At 40.5% G+C, this 18,437-nt stretch overlaps 1 protein-coding gene across 1 annotated transcript in view; it reads right to left on the bottom strand.

Moving 5' to 3' along the window:
* The window catches only part of LOC120717805 (plexin-A2-like), an 84,192-nt gene that overhangs the window by 42,562 nt on the left and 23,193 nt on the right, over positions 1 to 18,437 (bottom strand). The window contains exon 4 of the mRNA XM_040006058.1: positions 6,288 to 6,422. Within this exon, the coding sequence (XP_039861992.1) occupies positions 6,288 to 6,422 (135 nt within the window). The remainder of the gene's footprint in view (positions 1 to 6,287; positions 6,423 to 18,437) is intronic.

Genomic DNA, 18,437 nt, shown 5'->3' with positions numbered 1-18,437 from the left:
ATGTTATATTGATTTCACTGGTAAAAATAAATAATTGAAATGGGTATATTTGTTTTTTGTTAAGTTGCCTAATAATTATGCACAGTAATAGTCACCTGCACACACAGATATCCCCCTAAAATAGCTAAAACAAACTAAAAACTACTTCCAAAAACATTCAGCTTTGATATTAATGAGTTTTTTGGGTTCGTTGAGAACATGGTTGTTGTTCAATAATAACATTATTCCTCAAAAATACAACTTGCCTAATAATTCTGCACTCCCTGTAGTAGTCATCCTTTGCTGGTCATTAAAAAGAATCCAGGTTTGGAGACACTTCTCAGATTGGCAGGTATACCCATGTTTAATTTATCATCTAAAGCACCAACACAGAAACAACACAGCTCCATGATGAAGCCATTTCTCTGTAACCATTGGTTAGAACAAACCCATCTTCACACTCTTCTTTCATTTTGAGCTCAGCTGCACACCCCTAATATTTTAGAATAGAATAGAATAGAATTCAACTTTATTGTCATTGCACATGCACAGGTACAGGGCAACGAAAGGCAGTGTGCTCCATCCAGAAGTGCTTTAGTGTATAAGATATATTACAATATCAAATAAATTAGCATAATTAGATAGGTGAGTAAGAATACAGAAATGGGTCGATTATGGTATGTTATATGGTAAACGGTAGGAAAGTAGGTGTGTGAATAGTCTTGAACTATAAGTATGTACAGGCTGTAGTGATTACAAGCTATGTACAGGTATGAACAGATATAAATAGGAAAACTATACAGAATATGAAATAAATAACTTTACAGAATCTGAGATATACAGCTATACAGAAATGGGAACTATGCAAGTTGTAAACAGTTGTAGGATTAAAGATTATCGAATGTACAGAATGATTATTTACACAGAGCTATACAGTAGTGCAATTAAGATAAGTGAGGGTGTAGATAGTTTCTACAGAGGCTATATAAAGTGCTAGTGGTTGTGAGTGGTGGTTCAGTCCATGTTATTATTGTGTGTTTGAGGGTACAGTTGTCCATTGTGGGTGTGTGTATGTTCAGTCCATGAGTTTAACGTGGGTCAGATGTCAGGAGGCAGAGTTCAGGAGTCTGACAGCTGTGGGGAAGAAGCTGTTCCGGTACCTGGTGGTCTTAGTCCGGAGGCTCCTGTAGCGCCTCCCAGAGGGCAGGAGGGTGAAGAGTCCATGTGATGGGTGACTGGGGTCTTTGATGATTTTCCCAGCCCTTTTCAGACACCGCTTCCTGTAGATGTCTTTTATGGCAGGAAGTGGTGCTCCGGCGATGCGCTGGGCAGTTTTCACGACCCTCTGCAACGCCTTCCGGTCCGAGGCAGAGCAGTTCCTGTACCAGACTGTTATACAGTTGGTCAGGATGCTCTCGATGGTGCAGCGATAGAAGTTCACCAGGATGTCTGAGGACAGGTGGTTCTTCCTCAGAGTCCTCAAGAAGAAGAGGCACTGGTGAGCCTTCTTGACCAGCTTGGAGCAGTTGGTCGTCCAGGTGAGATCCTCGGAGATGTGGACTCCCAGGAACTTGAAGCTGCTCACACGCTCCACAGCCGTCCCCTTAATGTGGATGGGTGGATGTGGGTCAGCATTCCTCCTGTAGTCCACGATGAGCTCCTTGGTCTTCTCGGTGTTAAGCAGCAGGTTGTTTGTGTCGCACCACTCAGCCAGACGATCCACCTCCTCCCTGTAGGCGGCCTCATCGTTGTCACTGATGAGGCCAATCACCGTGGTGTCATCTGCAAACTTAATGATGGTGTTGGAACCATCAGCAGGTCTGCAGTCGTGGGTGAAGAGGGAGTAGAGGAAAGGGCTCATCACACAGCCTTGTGGTACACCGGTGTTCATTGTGATTGTAGATGAACAGTGGTTATCCAGCCGGACATGTTGGGGGCGGTTGGTCAGGAAGTCCAGTAACCATTTGCAGATGAGATGAGATGATTTTGAATGGTTGTGGCTCTATTGCATTGACAAAATCGATCTAAAGTTATCCCAGACTGACACATGTAGTAACATCTACAGAAGTACTGGAAAATGATCTTTGTGTAGTTCTTGCTACAGTAGTTTCAAGGAGTATATTTTACCATAAAAACGCACAGACACAAGACCAGCCATGGTATTGCTGCGAGTGAAAGCACAAGCTAATGCTGTTGTTTATTTAAATATTCATATTTTTTGTAGTGACCTGAACACCCACAGATAAACAGAATGAGGCAGTCCAAGGGGAAATCAAGACATAGTCACTGGTTCCGAGTTGGCTAAACAGGGAGCTGAAACATGAGGGTGAAATTCAGATATTTTTAGTTATAAAAAATAAGCTGGAAAATTACGAGAAGAGAGCACTGGTGGAGATCACCGACCGCAACAACATAGAATATGTATTTCCACACCAGTAAATTTGTATGGGATTTGAATTTTCTTTGTTACAGAATACTGAATACATCTCAAGTAGATACCTGTTCATCTTGGAATATGGCTAAGAAAGGAAAATTTGTGCAATGTTCATATGAGAACATAATGTATATGTGTGTCCTTTATAATGTATGTCTACAATTGTGTTTGCTTAAATTAAGCACAATTTCTCAGTGGATGTTCAGCGTGCTGTAGATCCTCATGAATCATTCATAACTAGACGGAGTTTTAGTATTTCTCATCAAGCTTTTGTTTGCCTTGTGTTTTTTCGTGGTATTTCCTCATTTCAAGCAATCACAGAAAACCAATAAATATGCCCCTTTTCCCCAGAGGCAAAATCTCATTCTGACTGCTTTTGAGCGTTGTATCGTGGTAGAATCGGCTGATGATCACATCCACTTTTCTAGCTTTGGGAAAATCTTTATCATCTCGCAAGATCTGGGATGGCCTTACACTAATGCTCGACCTTATTATCTGACCAATTCACTATCTCTGTAACACTTTCATCCGGATTTATTGGAACTTTACGAATGCTGTCAGATGAACATTCAGGCTTTTAGACCTCTGTGATACTGTCATCCTATATCCTCAGTGTGATTTGGAAAAATCCACAGCCATCACATGACTACATGATTGCATTGCATTTCAACGAATATCCAACACCTTTCCAGTGTTTTACAGTATGACTATAGCTGTTTCAAAAATTGTGCTACATTAAATCATAAATATAAAAATATTAATATATGTTGTGCAAAAATTTCAAAAGACGGGGTGGCTGTGGCTCAGGTCGTAGAGCAGATCAGCTACTGATTGGAAGGTTGGTGGTTCGATTCCTGGCTCCCCCAGTCTGCATGCCAAATATCCTTGGGCAAGATACTAACCTCAAATTACCCTCCGATGCGTTCATCGGAGTGTGAATGTGTGTGAATGTTTATTAGTTGCACTTGAGTTTAGAAGTGAATAATAAGAATCAGTCCATTTACCATTTCAGGATATGAAAAAAATAAAGTCTGTATTAACATTGTAATGCAGATTTCTGTTAAATTTAATTTCTTCACTTTATCGGCTGTAAACACTTAAAACATGTTACGTTAGTTTAAGCAAACACCTTAAGAGAGAGGTTTCTGTTTGAAACTCTCTTGGCCTTTTCAGCACCCTGGCTGCAGTGATTTCACAACAGAATAATTTTGTAACTCAAAAGGTACTCTGTAGTTGTCGGGCTGTATATTTAGATGACAGAGTAACTCTGCTTAATTAAGAATAATACGATTTCATAATAATGCAATAAACAAATGAGGTTACAGATTAGTGAGAGGCTGATTTTGTCAGAAGAAGTACTAAATCACCAGCACAGCACATTCACTTCGCAAGACACGGCTCCTACCAGCCCGTGTTAACAGTACAGCAACACCTGAGTTCATTAGTGGATAAGTGCTGATAAACGGCTGCAAACTCCGGAAGTGTTACAGTAGTATGAATGCAAACTAAACCAAAAGGAAAGAAAATAAGGATGACATAAATATAAACAATCTTAGATCCATATTTCATTTTTAAATTGCAATTACAACATCTGTCTACAAACAGAGAAAGATGCACCATGTGGCTGCTGATGTAAATCCATGCAGTTTAGAAACAATTCAAATGAACACGTTTGGATCATGATAGGTGTGTTGGTAAAGGCGGGTTTCAGCCCATCTGAGTTTAGGGGGAAGGTCCCACAAAATAGGCTGGGAAACGCTGGTACACTGTACTCTCACATACAGGTAAGGGTTAATAAATAGGCACAGGTAAACAAAGAAATGGTTGGGTTGGATTTCAAGCAATGATTTTACATTTCACAGAGTGGCACTTTGAAAGATTGCTCTGGAAAAACCCTGCAGCACTTCCCCCCCCCCCCCCCCCCCCCCCTTCTTCTTTTAGGTTTAAAGCCTTAGCCATGACTTCACAGACTGAAGAGTGACATTCAGTGAGGTTTTAGTGTGTTTGGATTCTGAGCATTTCTATTCTTAGAAATGATCAAACTAAAGGCATACAGTGAGAAAAAAGATTAACTGCTGTGAAGATTTTTTTTCCATATCAATAATGGCTTCCAAGGGGTGTTTTGGTGAGGACACAAAAACACACACATCCACACACATACACACGATCCTCACTCTTCATCATCATGCTAACCCTGCATGTTTCACCCGGCAGGAGACAGAGGGGCTCATTGTTATTCCACAAGGGTCGGCTGATCTCAGCCAAATCTGTCTGTGCTTCGCTCCTCATTCCACATCATTTCTGTATTGTTTGGCTCCCAGGAATCTGAAAATCTCTCATCTCTGGGATCTACTGGAAATGTGGGAAATCTGCGAGTGAAGCCCTCTCCCTGGGGGATTCCTTACCCATGATACGGGGAAGTCTAAAGGGAAAGCTGAGCAAAGATGGAGGAGGAGACAGAAAGCGGAAGGCTTTACTCTGTTTCAAGCTCCTGGAGGCTACAAAGCCAAAGCTGTTCTAATATTGAGAGAAAATGCCAGGCGAAGCAGGGTTTGGTTATTGCTCTGTTACTGTGCGTCACTGAAGGCGGAGTGAGGAGAATAGCTGGCTATCTCCTTGAAGGAAGCATGTGTCTCTCCTTGAACGACCAGAGCTCATCAATAAGTTATGCCCTGTCTCTTCCAGTCTATCACACAGAAGGAAGAGCTGCCTTGATTTGTTTTAGAAGACGGCACCCAACACAAGACTGTCTCTATTCTTCCTCCAATGACATTATGTGTTGTCTTAAACTTGACGCTTTTATAGATTTCCAGACTGTTTTTCAGGCTCTCAGGAAAGAGTCAGAGCCACTCTGATGTAACTGAAACAACTGCAATTGTCCCACTGCCCTTTGGCTTTCTGTCCTGTGACTCTGGCTCAATAAATTCCAGCAGTCAGAAGACAACCGAGAGCAGTGGTAGAGACTTTTTTTTTTCTTTTTTTGGCTGCACTGAAACCTAATCCCATTTCACAGTGGCATGCCAGCGCGCCAAAATAATCACTTGATGGGAGTTGAAAGTGATTACCACTGTTCACTCTTATCTCCAATGAGTGCAGAGAATATCGTCCAACAACAACGACAACAACTGCTCGCCTCTGTGATGCTGGGCCAAGTGAGGAGCAGATGAGGTGGAATACAGCCACACAGAAAAAAAAAAGCCGCCACTGGTTTTGTAAGGCATGTGTGTGCGTGTGTGTGTTACGTACAAAAGATGCATGCGCTGTAAGTCGATTCGCATGGATAAGTAATTGGAGCAGTGGTCCATCCTCTTACACACAGTCTGCATATTTAACAATCCCTTCTGTAGACGTACAGTTCATGAATGTAAGGGAATTATTGTTTTAAGGATAAGTCATAATCCTCTGCTTCAATTCCAAATAAACAGTATTAATTTATAATTTAGCATAGCTTAATGTTTTTGATTTGAAACAGTTTTACTTCTGATTCCAAAGCTCCATGCAGAAATACTAATCTTAACAGAATGTGCAGAACATTTCTTTTTGCAACAGCCTAAAAAAACAAGGATTATTTATTTGTTTTGGCCCTCAATCCAAATCTAATCATCATTATTAATATGTTTGTTCAAAACCGCTTCCACTAACCGATTTCCAAAAATATTTCCATACTGTATGTTTCTTGTCAACTAAAACTCTAAATTTCATGCTACACATCTTGTGTTTAACTGAAGGACATGTCAGCATGCCGAACACTCGCTATCATAGGGGCTTGAACCAGTGGGCTTCCAGCTGAAGGACAGCCTCATCTGTTGCCGCATCATCCTGCTTTTCCAATGGTTCTCTTGACAGCAGCACCAACATGAGGGCGTTTCCTCACCTGCTTGCCAGACATGACATAGAGAGAGTTCCTGTCCAGGGAGAAGGCCATGTCCCTGAGGATGGGACTGCTATCCTTCATCACAGTCACTGTCTCATACAGCACTCCTCCTTCCAGAGGGCTGTCCACCCTGACCTGCAGAGGCATAGACAAACACAGAGATGAAGAGACAGTGACTGAATGGTTACTGTACATTTGTAGAATTAGGACTCTTCTCTACTATGTAAGATTTTGTATGCTTTCTATGTTTTGTTAAAAGAAAACTAAATATCAGCTTTATAAGAAATATGCACGGATGGCTTTTGCTTTCAGTTTTATGATCACCCACTGTTATGTGTAAAGTTTGGTATGTTTTTCCACTTTAACTTGTAACACTAAAGGAAACCATTCTTGGCTCCATTTGGTGCACAGCAGTGTAACGACTTCAATAAAATGTGAAGCAATAACCATCAATGCATTTCTCCAGAGTATACAACTGTAATGAAGGTCCATACAAACTATACAAGCCAGTAACGCTTTATTCTTCGTTAATGGCTAATCGGTTGTAAATAAATGCTCCTCCCTTCCAGCGGTCCATTAGAACATCAGCTCATTATCTAAAAAGGCACTTATGTGAGAGGACAGACAAAACAGCTTGTTAACTTGTAAATGAAAAAGAACAACTTGAAATTAAATGCAAAGGAAATGTTTAAGTAGTAGGTACTGTAAATGAGGAGATCAAAAACAATTTAATCTCTGTTAATTCAGTACAGCGATGTCTTCAAAGAGGAGCAATTCATCAGTTCATCAGTTGTTACATTAAAGAGCTGTGTCTACTTAGAAAGCAAGCTGAAGGATTTTTTTTCAGGGTTTAATGGTGTTCAAACACCATTAAATACCAAACAAACTTAACCTGAGAGATCTGAGAGATTAGTCAACCTGCTAAGCTGTAGATCAGGAATTAACTTCAGTACATAATAGAGATGGCACGATATCACTTTTTTATGTCCGATACCGATATCATAAATTTGGATATCGGCCGATACCGATATGAATCCGATATAGTGTGTTTTTTAATCAATAAAACTGTTTTTTTAAATATATTTTGCTGCTTTTTGTATAAGTTCATACTCAAGTTAAAAAAAACCTAAAACAAAAAAAACCCTACTAAAGCTAGTCTGTTATACCTGTATGCAAAAGATACACCCAAAACATTTCATAGTTCAGCAATACTGATCAATCTAATAAACTTAAACCTACTCCATCTTCCCTATTCTGGTATTTTAAAGAGTAAGCAACCTAACTAATAGGGTTCTAAAACTCCCAGCAAAAAAAATAAATAAAATAAGGAACCACCCTCCACCTCATGATGCTTAAATGACGTAATCAACTTCAATTTGATGCAGTGTGTGAAAAAAATGCCCAGAAATAAATTATTTTTCAAGAATAATTAAATAGATTCAACATCTTTCTTCAACAGAATTGCAGACTGCACAGATGGTACCTTCCCAAAGGAAAAAGTAGTATAGCTTACTAAGGTATATTAGACTTAATAGATACTATATACACTAATGGACTTCTATACATTTTACATCAGATTAAAACTTTGGGTGTAAGATTCGGATAATTATTTATTAAAAGTTAGACATTTTAAATGAGAATAAGTAAGAAATGTATGTCTTTGTGCCCCCTTTTCCCTGTCCATGCCCTATCGGCCCCCCTGGCTAAACTTTGCTAGATCCGCCCCTGCAGTTACCAGCCGTCAGCTGCTTAGAAAAAGATCCTGCTGTAGAAAGTAATATTAAATAAATTCTAACAACAGCTTATCAAGGTTAAACGTGCTGCTGTTGTTCAGCCGCTGGTTTCCTCTTTCTGGTGCAAAGTGGGCGATGAACAAACAAGAGAGATGGACAGAAAAGCCGATCAGCTGATCATTGATCAGTTTCATGATTGAAGTAGCAGCAGGAGAGGGAGGGGGAGAGAAGAGGCAATTGCTCCATATATCGGTTGTTAAGCTTAACACTGGAATGCTTTACAAACATTCAGAGATGAACTTACACATTTGCTTTACTTCTCTCTGGGATAACTTCCTCGGAGATGAAATGCCAGATGCTACAAATACGCACAGCCGCTCTATCACGTGACGCATACTGCTGCAACGTGCTAGTTATGAGCCGAGTTAGGCCAGTTTTGTGAGGTGCTTTTTTGATATTTAATGGATCGGATTACATTTTTTATTTCTCTCCGATATCCGATCCAGTAATTTACGTCAGTATCAGACCGATACCGATACGTAATATCGGATCGGTCCATCTCTAGTAACGGTTGATTTTATAGTTCTATATGCTATATTCTATCCCATGTTCCAAAAACATGTTTAAGTAGGCTTTAGTTGAAAGCACCTTTCGAGTTGCTTGGCTACTAATGCCAGTTCTTGCAGGCTTTATAATAAGCTAACATTTGGCACCAAACATCACAGCTGTGGATTTCACCAAGATGAAATTGATGTTGATCTTCTTATCTAGCTCTCAGACAGCAAGTAAGCAAATTCAAAAATGTCTGTCTCACAGCTTAGTCACAGTTTGTTTTTCCCTCAACAGTTACCTCTGATTTCCCAATGTGTGTTTGAAAGCTTACACAATAAATTAGGTGTGGGTATTTGAAATGGAGAGTCTGTGGTTGCTTTACATTTTATTTCATTGTCCTTCATTTACATTCCTGACTTGTGGCGCTTTGCAATAGTTTTGCTAGCGTGTTCACCCAGTGCCACCAAGACACGGTACATTTATAGCCTGTGGTGCGACTGAGGGGAAGAAAAGGGAAAGACAGATTAGCTGCTTCTCATTCAGTAGTCCAACTGGTTATTGCGCCTCTGACCCACATTCACCCCTGAGGTTAAAGCAGTGACGCATCTGAGTTTTGAAACGTGTTTAGCAAGTTCAGGCTTAATTTGACTTTGGAGTGACTTTCAGAGAGAAATCTTTTGGGGCTCATTAAATGCAAGCATAGAAAACGAATGCCCACCGGTGAAGCGGTTTCGATTCTCCTCTCCCACCTCTACCAACAAACAAGGTGTGCTGCTTCGGTAAAGCAAATAAATAAGCAGGTCTGTCTTTGTGAAAAGTGGCTCACTGATATGGAAGTTGTCAATCTTAAGAAGAGCTTTTAGCTTAAAAAGCCATTGTTATTCTCAGTATAACTAGATGTTAGTGATATATTGAAAGTGTTCATTTTTCATCATTTTATCACAAAGACAGAAATTGTTTGTCTTTCTCCTTAGTGCTGTCCTTCAATTTTATATTTCACAAAAATACCTTTATTTGCACTCACAATGCCCTTTTTTGTAATGCTGGTGAAGGAATGATGTGCATTGCATCACTAAAGTGATGCTAACTTGACAAGTGAAATAGAAGTCAGGAATGTGAAACAAGAGTCTGGGAAAAAAACATAGTGGCAAGGGGGAAAAATCTCATTAGCTATGCAAACCCAGGTGGAAGCCCCATTTAAATTCCAAGGAGACTGGATCATTAAACATGTGATGCAATTACAGTAAAGCTGAATTAATTTCTCAATCATAATAATTAAAATAAATACAAGATAATGAAGAATTGGAGCAGAGAATTGTGGGAGCGGTTTGGAACGTCTGCAGTGTGATTATGACAGACTTCCCAGCATGAATCCCAACACGTGGACTTAGGCGACCTCGCCACCCAAATCAAATCTGACTGCAGAAGATTTTGAATGTGTGCCAAGCTTAGCTTGCACACATGGCGGCAGAGCCTCAGCAGTCTCTCAATGGGGACAGTCAATCAATACAAACTGATTACATGATTGGATCCCCTGGGCACCAAAACTTCATCAATCAATCATGCCTCCACCTTCCAGGCAGCTGTGCCTCTCCAACCGTCAGCTCTGCCATCCAAGAATGAAAAGAGGGGTGGAGGGGTGGGGGCATAAATATGTGCTAACGGGTGTGTCTGTTTGTTGGTGTATGCGGCTGGTGGAAGGGGAGAAGCAAAGATATGTCATTGTCTTCTATGTTAACACCAAAGTTGCAATTACAATAGCAACACAGGATGGCCTCTTAAATCCAGATCATAAGAGGACAGACACTGTCTCTCACCTGTCAGATTGTTAATAACTCAACACCATGCACAAATTATCCTTTAAATAGTTATTTCAAAGACAGATTTAGTTCAGAAATAAGCTTCTTTCTCTCGCTCTCGCTCGCTCACTCTCTGTTTGTGCTCTCTTTCCTTGTCTGCTCGAGCTACTATTCCTCCTCCTCCTCCTCCTTATCCTATTCCTCTTCTCCCGTATCAAAATCCCACACAGTAATGGAGCCAGTTTACATTATTTTTCCCACACTCTTCTTTTCATAAATAGCAGCACAAACAGAAACCAGAGAATGTGAACATTTCTGCGGTGAAACAATGTTTAAGAAAGCCCAGCACAACCGTTTAGAGGTCAGATACCGAGCGGTGTATAATGAGGTTGACCAGGGGCCAGGGATACAGGGATGAACTCGGAAAAAAATACTGACCCATCACGACCGATTTGTGGTGTTTGATTTCAGCGGATTTAAAAGTGGTTTTATCATCTAAAGCAGGCCTGACCAGGCAGAAGCCCTCTGGGAGTACAACAGGTCCTCAATCTCTTCTTAAGCCCTACAGCTTCATAATGAGAGTAAGGTGGGTTTAATTGGTTTTATAATGAGCCTGTTTTTTGGATGTTACACACACATTTGCACACACAAGCATGCAAAGAAAATAAATTACACACTTGTACTCGTCTGTTGCCTGCTTTCAATAAATCGGTAGTTTTAAATTGTGTGTATGATTACTTGTTTGATCAATACACAATCTGTTAGACTGCAGAACACACATACATAGTATAAGAATACTTATAGGGCAGCACTTGTATTGAACCATTAACTATTTTTTAACACAGCCCACATAAAATTTAGGTAATTTCTAAAACTCATGTAACCATTCTCCTTGGGGACAGTAAGAATTAACAGTTTAAATAATTTAAAAACAAAATTGCCTTCACAATCTGCTGCCCAGTCAAGCATCATTCACTAATTTGACCGATTTTAACAGTTACAGGCTACAAAGCTCAAGGCAGTCTGTATACAGTATGTATAGGTATTTTTAGTCTTTAATGGGATAGAGGGAACAACAGCTAATTTCAGACTGACTTCATTTTTACTTCTGTTGCTTTCGTCTCTGGGGACAGACCCTGTGAACAGGTATCGGCTGTGCAGTTACACTTCAGCATTGTGCTAGATTTCAGAGCACCTCAAATGCTTTTCGGTTGTGCTTTGCTCTTTTTTTTTCATGTTTAATAGTAGATTTGATCCACCATGGATGGATCACATGTCTAAATAGGGTTGTGGTAAAGTAGTTAGGGTATTGCTTTAAAGTCAATACCAAGGACTGCATATTTTCCAAAAAACCTTAGGAAACCTCTTTTTGTTGAACTTCCTGTGTGGTCTTTGTCATGTAACAGAAGAACTGTACTGTTTTGCCATTGATACCACATGTTCATACAGTATGACCTCAGTGTGCCTCGCATTTCATTCTCTCATCCCAGCCTCTCACAGCTGACAAGGATATATATTTAACCCATGAATAATATTTAAGCCAATAACAGCAATATCCTTCCTGCTGCTGAAATTCCCTTGCAGAACCTGTGATGGTTATAAACAACCCAGCTTAGTTTGGCCTCTACAAACAGATATGTAACCTGAGCCCATGGGCTCTTAACGAAAACAGCCTAGCTTTCTAGTGGACGGCTTTGCATCTTAAATGCTAAGCTCCACTCTTATCCTGTGAGAGCCAAAGAAAACAAAAAAAAGACTTCTAAGATGTCGCTTGGTTTGAGCCGTTTTGGCTCCGCTGTAAAGCTGCCAGACCTCGTATGAGTAATACACTCAGTCAAAAGTCTCTCCTGTGTGTATTTACAGATGGGATTGATTTCAGGCAACGATATTAAAGCGGAGGAAGTACACTCATAAATGTCTAAAACGACCTGTTTTCTCCTGAAAATGGAGAAACATTGTAAAGCAGATGATTCTTATGTTTATGCACTGACCAGCCAAACTTGAGAAAGAAATTCTGTCCATATATAGCCAACCAAGCTGTGCCCAGTTAACCTAAACATATGGATGATGACCCAGGAGGCAAAGAGCAGTCTGTTCAGTAAATCATTCCCAATCTGCCACTCTGACAAGGTTTGTCCCTGAAGACCAGTTGTCTGACGCACTCTGACCTAGACATGGCAAGTCTGGTATAGCTGTTCTTAAACAAACAGTTTTCTAGTCTTTATGCCACATTATGCCAGAAATCAATATTTCATCCTCCTCCATGCATGTTTTTCATGTAAAACCATTAAGAGTAATAATCAGGACTAACGTTTGCAAGGAAACCACACATAAATCTTCCATTACTCTGAAAACAGGAGCAGAATGATTATACACGCAAGACTAGATCCGAAGTATATGTATTCAGAGTGTAAACAAGACAGATTTTGGCACAGAACTCACAGTGGATGCTCCCTGGCTGACTCCGTATTGTGACACAGGGCATGCAGTAACATAAGGGCCAGACAACTGTCCACCTTTAAGGTTGAGTGGCTGGCATATGGTCCAATTGTAGATGACAGCCAAGAAGAGCGTGCATTGATTAGCCCGCATATCCATCATGGCTCTGTGAATGCTAAAGAGACGAGCTGCAGCAGCTAATGAACACAAAGAGTGTCACTGAGGTGGAGATGTGTATTACAGGACACGACTAATCATTCAGCCATTATGCTAACCACAGTCACAAAGAGGAGCATATTGATCACAGCCACTAGATACGCTGTATGTTGGCAAGTGCATACCTAAAACGCGATTGCCAACTGGGTTGGAAAAGAGGTCATGACATTCAAGTGTGTGTGTGTGTGTGAATGCATGTGTGTTTTTGAGATTTATTGTTAAAAGCCTTCCAGTTCCAGCAGCCAAATTTTCAGTTCGCTTTAACCTTCAGCTGCATGGCAAGCTTCCAGGTTTTCATTCCACAATTTCTACAACTTGACCACAGTCTCCGCTCAGTCTGTGCATGTTCACTTCTTTTCTGTCTCCTTGAGGACATGGTTTCCTGTTCTCTGTTTCCTGTCCTCCTCCGTGCAGCCCCCATCCCTCCAATCATTCCCATTGTTTGTCAGGTTCCCATGGCCCATCAACAAAAGCGGTGGGAGGGGGACAGTGGAACAATTCATTGCACCCGTATGGTCTTCATTTTCCTGACCGCAATGCAGTCACAGTCCTGTTTCCATTTGTGTGACCGCACAAGAGAAAGAACAGATATAAAGGAAGAGAGGACAAAGAGTTGGAGGGAAACATAGCTGCTAAATAAAAGCCAGTAAGGAAAAGAAGAAAGATGTACACTTTTCTCTGTTATCACCAAATTGCCTCTCTTAATACTATTTTAGCTGGACTGAGACATTGAATTGCGATCCGCTCTAAAGATTTTTACCCTTAAGGTCCGCGCTCTTAATGCAAGATGAAGATTCTTCTCGGAGTAGCCTCAAACAAATCTATTTTTCCTGCTCTCCTCCCCATTCTTATGATTTCAATCACCATGTCTTCCTTTCTCAGCCCCCTTACAACCGTGACTTTGAAAAGTTCAAGTCATTTATCCATTCACTCTGGGATTTCTTCAGCCAGTCAACTGTCTCTATAAGCTGTAATGAATCCACTATTTGCACATGAGAGTATTTGACTAAGGCTTTATTTGCCGTGAGCTTAACATTTTCAACCATTTCTAGGGAAATACTGCTGCTGAGTAGCTGCAGCCGCTGAGGTAATGTGCCGGTCTGTTTTTATTTCGTTCTACACTGCACTCGTAAATGCATCCTTCAAATTATATTTGCCACCACTGAGGCAGTTTTCTTGCAGTGATTGAATAGTAAAGGCATCACTGGCTTGCTCAAGAATAGGGCTGAGGCAGCTGCAGGGATCTAATTTGTGATGCTTGTCAGCCTTGTCTACCTAAGGTAAAGTCCTGTGGCACACACGAATGAGTTAATCATAAAATGTTACTGCACTTTCTCAGTGGCAGTGATGACTTCGCTGATTTCTCCCTGAACATAGAAAAGCACTACATAGGATAAATTTTACAAGAAACTTGGAAGCATCTCCTACTGAGTTGCACAATATTTTTAATTTGCTCACTTTGTCAGAAGAGCACATAGTTTCACTCTGTATGGCCTAGTCCCATGGCACAGTCCTTCTGAGCATTAATGTGCTCAGCAGCAACATTTCCTCAGAAAATCAATTCCACTCATCACTTGTTATGTGTTTTAGGCTGCCACAGGGTAAGAAAAGTCATTCTGCAGTGTGTTTTCTGCTTAGGTACTTGCTAGACTATGGTAGCTAAGAGGCAAAAGTTTACAGTCCGACTGTCTTTCGTACAAAAAGGTCGAGAGAAGTGTTATCCTAAATGTTTTGACCAAGTGAAAAATATGTAATTAAAAAAGGAAAGTTTTCACAGGATTCTGTGTAGTCCACCTTTAGGAGGAATAAGCAGAAGCAATGGTGTTCTGTATAATTCTATCACTCTTTTATATTGTTGCAGAGGAATTTTGTCCCATTCTGCAGCTTCAGTTCATTGAGGTTGACTGGCATTTGTATATGCACAGCTCTCTTTAGGCCCTGCAAAGCCATTTCAGTTAAGCTGAAGAGTGGACATTGACATCTTGATTCATCTTGACCTCACATTTGACCTTTAGAACACTTTGGTATGCAGAGGCATTTATAGTTGACTCAGTGACTCCAAGGTGCCCAGGGCCTGTCCTTAACATCACTGCAACACTGGTATTTGGTTTTTACCCCACACAGTGTTATTCATTATGGGCCAATATCTTGCAATTTGGCCCTCTCAGTCATTTTTAAGATAAACTTTGGAAGCTTAAACCTGCTGTCATGTTCTTGAATTTGCTGGGACGTCCACTTCTGGGAATATTTTGTGTTAAGACACACCCAAACACTTTAGAAAAGCAGCAAACTAGTAAAACCTTTCAGTTTTACAGAGGTGGTCACATTTGCTGATGATCAGCTAATGAGCTGAACTGTTTAGCAGCACCTGGCTGCTACATTCCCTCTTTTTTCCTATCCGATTGTTCAGTCTGACGTCACTAGCCGTGTCTGGGCCTAAACTCTGCTGCAGGTCCATATATCAAATGATCACTGTGGCATTACTGAGAGTTAAAACACTGTCTAAAGTCTTTCATCTTTAATAAAATTATCAGCGTTCTGCTCTACCAGGTGTAACAACTGAGTTTAACATCCAGGCATCCATGAAAACGGAATTTATGACATTTAACGGAGTTAGAAGTTAGCAGGAAGTTAGCTCGCTAGCTTCCATCTAAATACAATATAGCATGTCCTGACTGCGGGGTTTTGGAAACAAATTAAAACGTACAGCTTTCTTATCACTTCCAACATAAATGAAGACAGAAAACTAAACAGCAGTGACGTTTGTAGGGTTACTGAAGTTTGGCTAGCTGGTATATAATGATGTACTACGTGACCGCTAGCGACACAGCTATGTTAGCATAATATACACTGGCGCCAGTGTCCGGCAGCCTCGCCTCTGTCAGTGCGCCCCAGGGTGGCTGTGGCTACAATGTAGCTTGCCATCACCAGTGTGTGAATGTGTGTGTGAATGGGTGGATGACTGGATATGTAAAGCGCTTTGGGGTCCTTAGGGACTAGTAAAGCGCTATATAAATACAGGCCATTTTTACCATAAACAAGATAACTTTTTTTCCACTCGATAAAAGTTAACGTGAGGGTTTTCAGTGGTCAGGAACAAATGTAATCGCATGGCAGGATGCTGTAAAAGGACCAAACTTCAGCCAGGAGAACAACTGAGATAATCCATCCACAATACGAGGTTAGTCATTCATATACTGCTGCATGGGCTGGGCTGTAGTTACATTGTAAGGTTTTAAAAACTGAGCTTAAATAAATGATTAGCAGTAATAAAAGCCGAGGGAGGTCAACGGTGATCACTGACTTTTTTTAGGAGCTTTTTGAGATCAAATAGAAGAAAATACAAAGCATTAAACATGTTAACAACACAAAAGCCATATTAAACGCAGACTACTTTAGGCCCGGAAGTAGGATTCGTCACGTCATCACTTAATAATCGGATTGAAGCAGTGTGGGTGTACTCAGTTGCCACTGCATACAGTCTTATCAAAACTTTCTCTTTTACATGAATGTACAGCATACATAATATACTTTTTGCTTAATTTTCATAGTCTGCACTACACAAGCTGTAAAGATTGGATCACAGGACCTATGACTGTGGTGTGTACTACTAGAGCTTGATGCTAGTAGGAATTCCAAATGATAAAAATAATATTGAAACAATCTGAAGCATAATCTGCTGCTTTTCAGTCTGGACTTTGTAATAATGAAGTTTTAAAGATCTCGTGTGTGTATATCACAAAGTAGAGGACAGAATGTCCATGGTTACTGATGCAGCCTCATCCCACATATTACAGCCATCTGGCGTTATGGTGGTGCTATCAGCAGGTAAAATCTGATGCAGAATTATGAAAAGCTATGAACAGAATGTATGTTGTTAATCCCTTGCATTGAGTGTAGAGGCTATGCTTGAAGCCACTGAGGTGTTCGATGGTGGAGCTGACACAGTGCCACTGTTATGAAAGAAAACTTGTGGTATTGAGAAAGTCCAATAATTCCAGCGTTGTTGTTATCTTGTCAGCTTAAACATTTATTGTTCACCATTGATTGCATTTGCCGTTCCACAGTTCATCTTAATGTCCAACATTATCAAACATAAATCACAACAGCACAGCGATCACAAACTGTTTGGTCCTTACGACCAGCGACCCTAATTAAATGTTCCTGCCTTAAATGCAATCACTCACAAACACAAAAAGGGACAACTAGAGGCATGCAAACACGAAAATGGCTCCTACAGTGAGCTTTGTGTCCTCTTTCCACCAACAATTATTTAATCGTCTTAAAGCTAGTTCGGAGACGAGTAATGATTCCATCAACCTAACTGATAACTGTAGTAAGCAACAATATCACTGTTCAGGATTCTACCAGGGTAAAACACCACTTTTGACTATATACGATTTAACATTAAGCTTTAAACAAGGAAGTCATGTTAGTTTTGTTGATTATCCTGTCAGAGACCTTCTTTATGCACATGGCACATTTAAGATAAGTGCATTCATGAGAGAGAGACATTACTGTTAACACTCCCCACACCCCCAATTGGCCTGCTGGAAGTTTCTTCTTTCTTAAAGGGAGTTTTTCCTTCCCACTGTCGCCAAGTGCTTGATCATATGGTAAATGGCCTGTATTTATATAGCGCTTTACTAGTCCCTAAGACCCCAAAGCGCTTTACATATCCAGTCATCCACCCATTCACACACTGGTGATGGCAAGCTACATTGTAGCCACAGCCACCCTGGGGCGCACTGACAGAGGCGAGGCGTTTGATTATTGTGGTTTCTCTGTATTACTGTGGGGTCTTTACTTTACAATATAAAGGGCTTTGAGACAGCTGTGCTTGTGATTTGGTGCTATATAAATGAAATCGAATTAAAATTTGACCTAAACATATGCGAATGCGTTTAAAAAAATATCCCACCATCAATCAAAGTGTGGCGAAAACCTGATATGACCTCGATTTGTTCAACAAATATATACTGGGAGGTCTGAAAGATCTCTAGGTATGGGAACCTGGTCGTAAAAATTCAGCCTCACTATATCGAGGGTGTGAAACACTGTTAAGGATTGATCACCTTCACCTCACGACTTGACAAAGAAGTGTCTTGTTAACTTTCAAGATTTCAGAACATACTGCCAAGAAAAGCACAATAAAACTAGTTATTCGATCGGTGATAATCATTCATTTCATTCCTTCCACCCTAAGGCTTGCACTTTAAATCGTTTCTCCACTCTCTCTATTTCCCACGTATGAGTTTTCAGTGTTTCTTTCAGTGTTTGTTTAAATAGACACGAAATCACTGTGTGTAGACTAAAGAGATTCTTTCTTTCTGAAAGCTCAGGGACAGTTTTTATGAAGCTGTTCAGATTTGTTCCAGAGCATCACATGAGCAAAACAGAACCACTGAATT

Source organism: Simochromis diagramma, unplaced genomic scaffold (genome assembly GCF_900408965.1).
Source record: "Simochromis diagramma unplaced genomic scaffold, fSimDia1.1 OVJJ01000320.1, whole genome shotgun sequence".
In the NCBI taxonomy this organism is placed as follows: domain Eukaryota; kingdom Metazoa; phylum Chordata; class Actinopteri; order Cichliformes; family Cichlidae; genus Simochromis; species Simochromis diagramma.
Note: the sequence above shows the minus strand (reverse complement) of the source record. Positions and strands in the feature narration are given on the sequence as shown.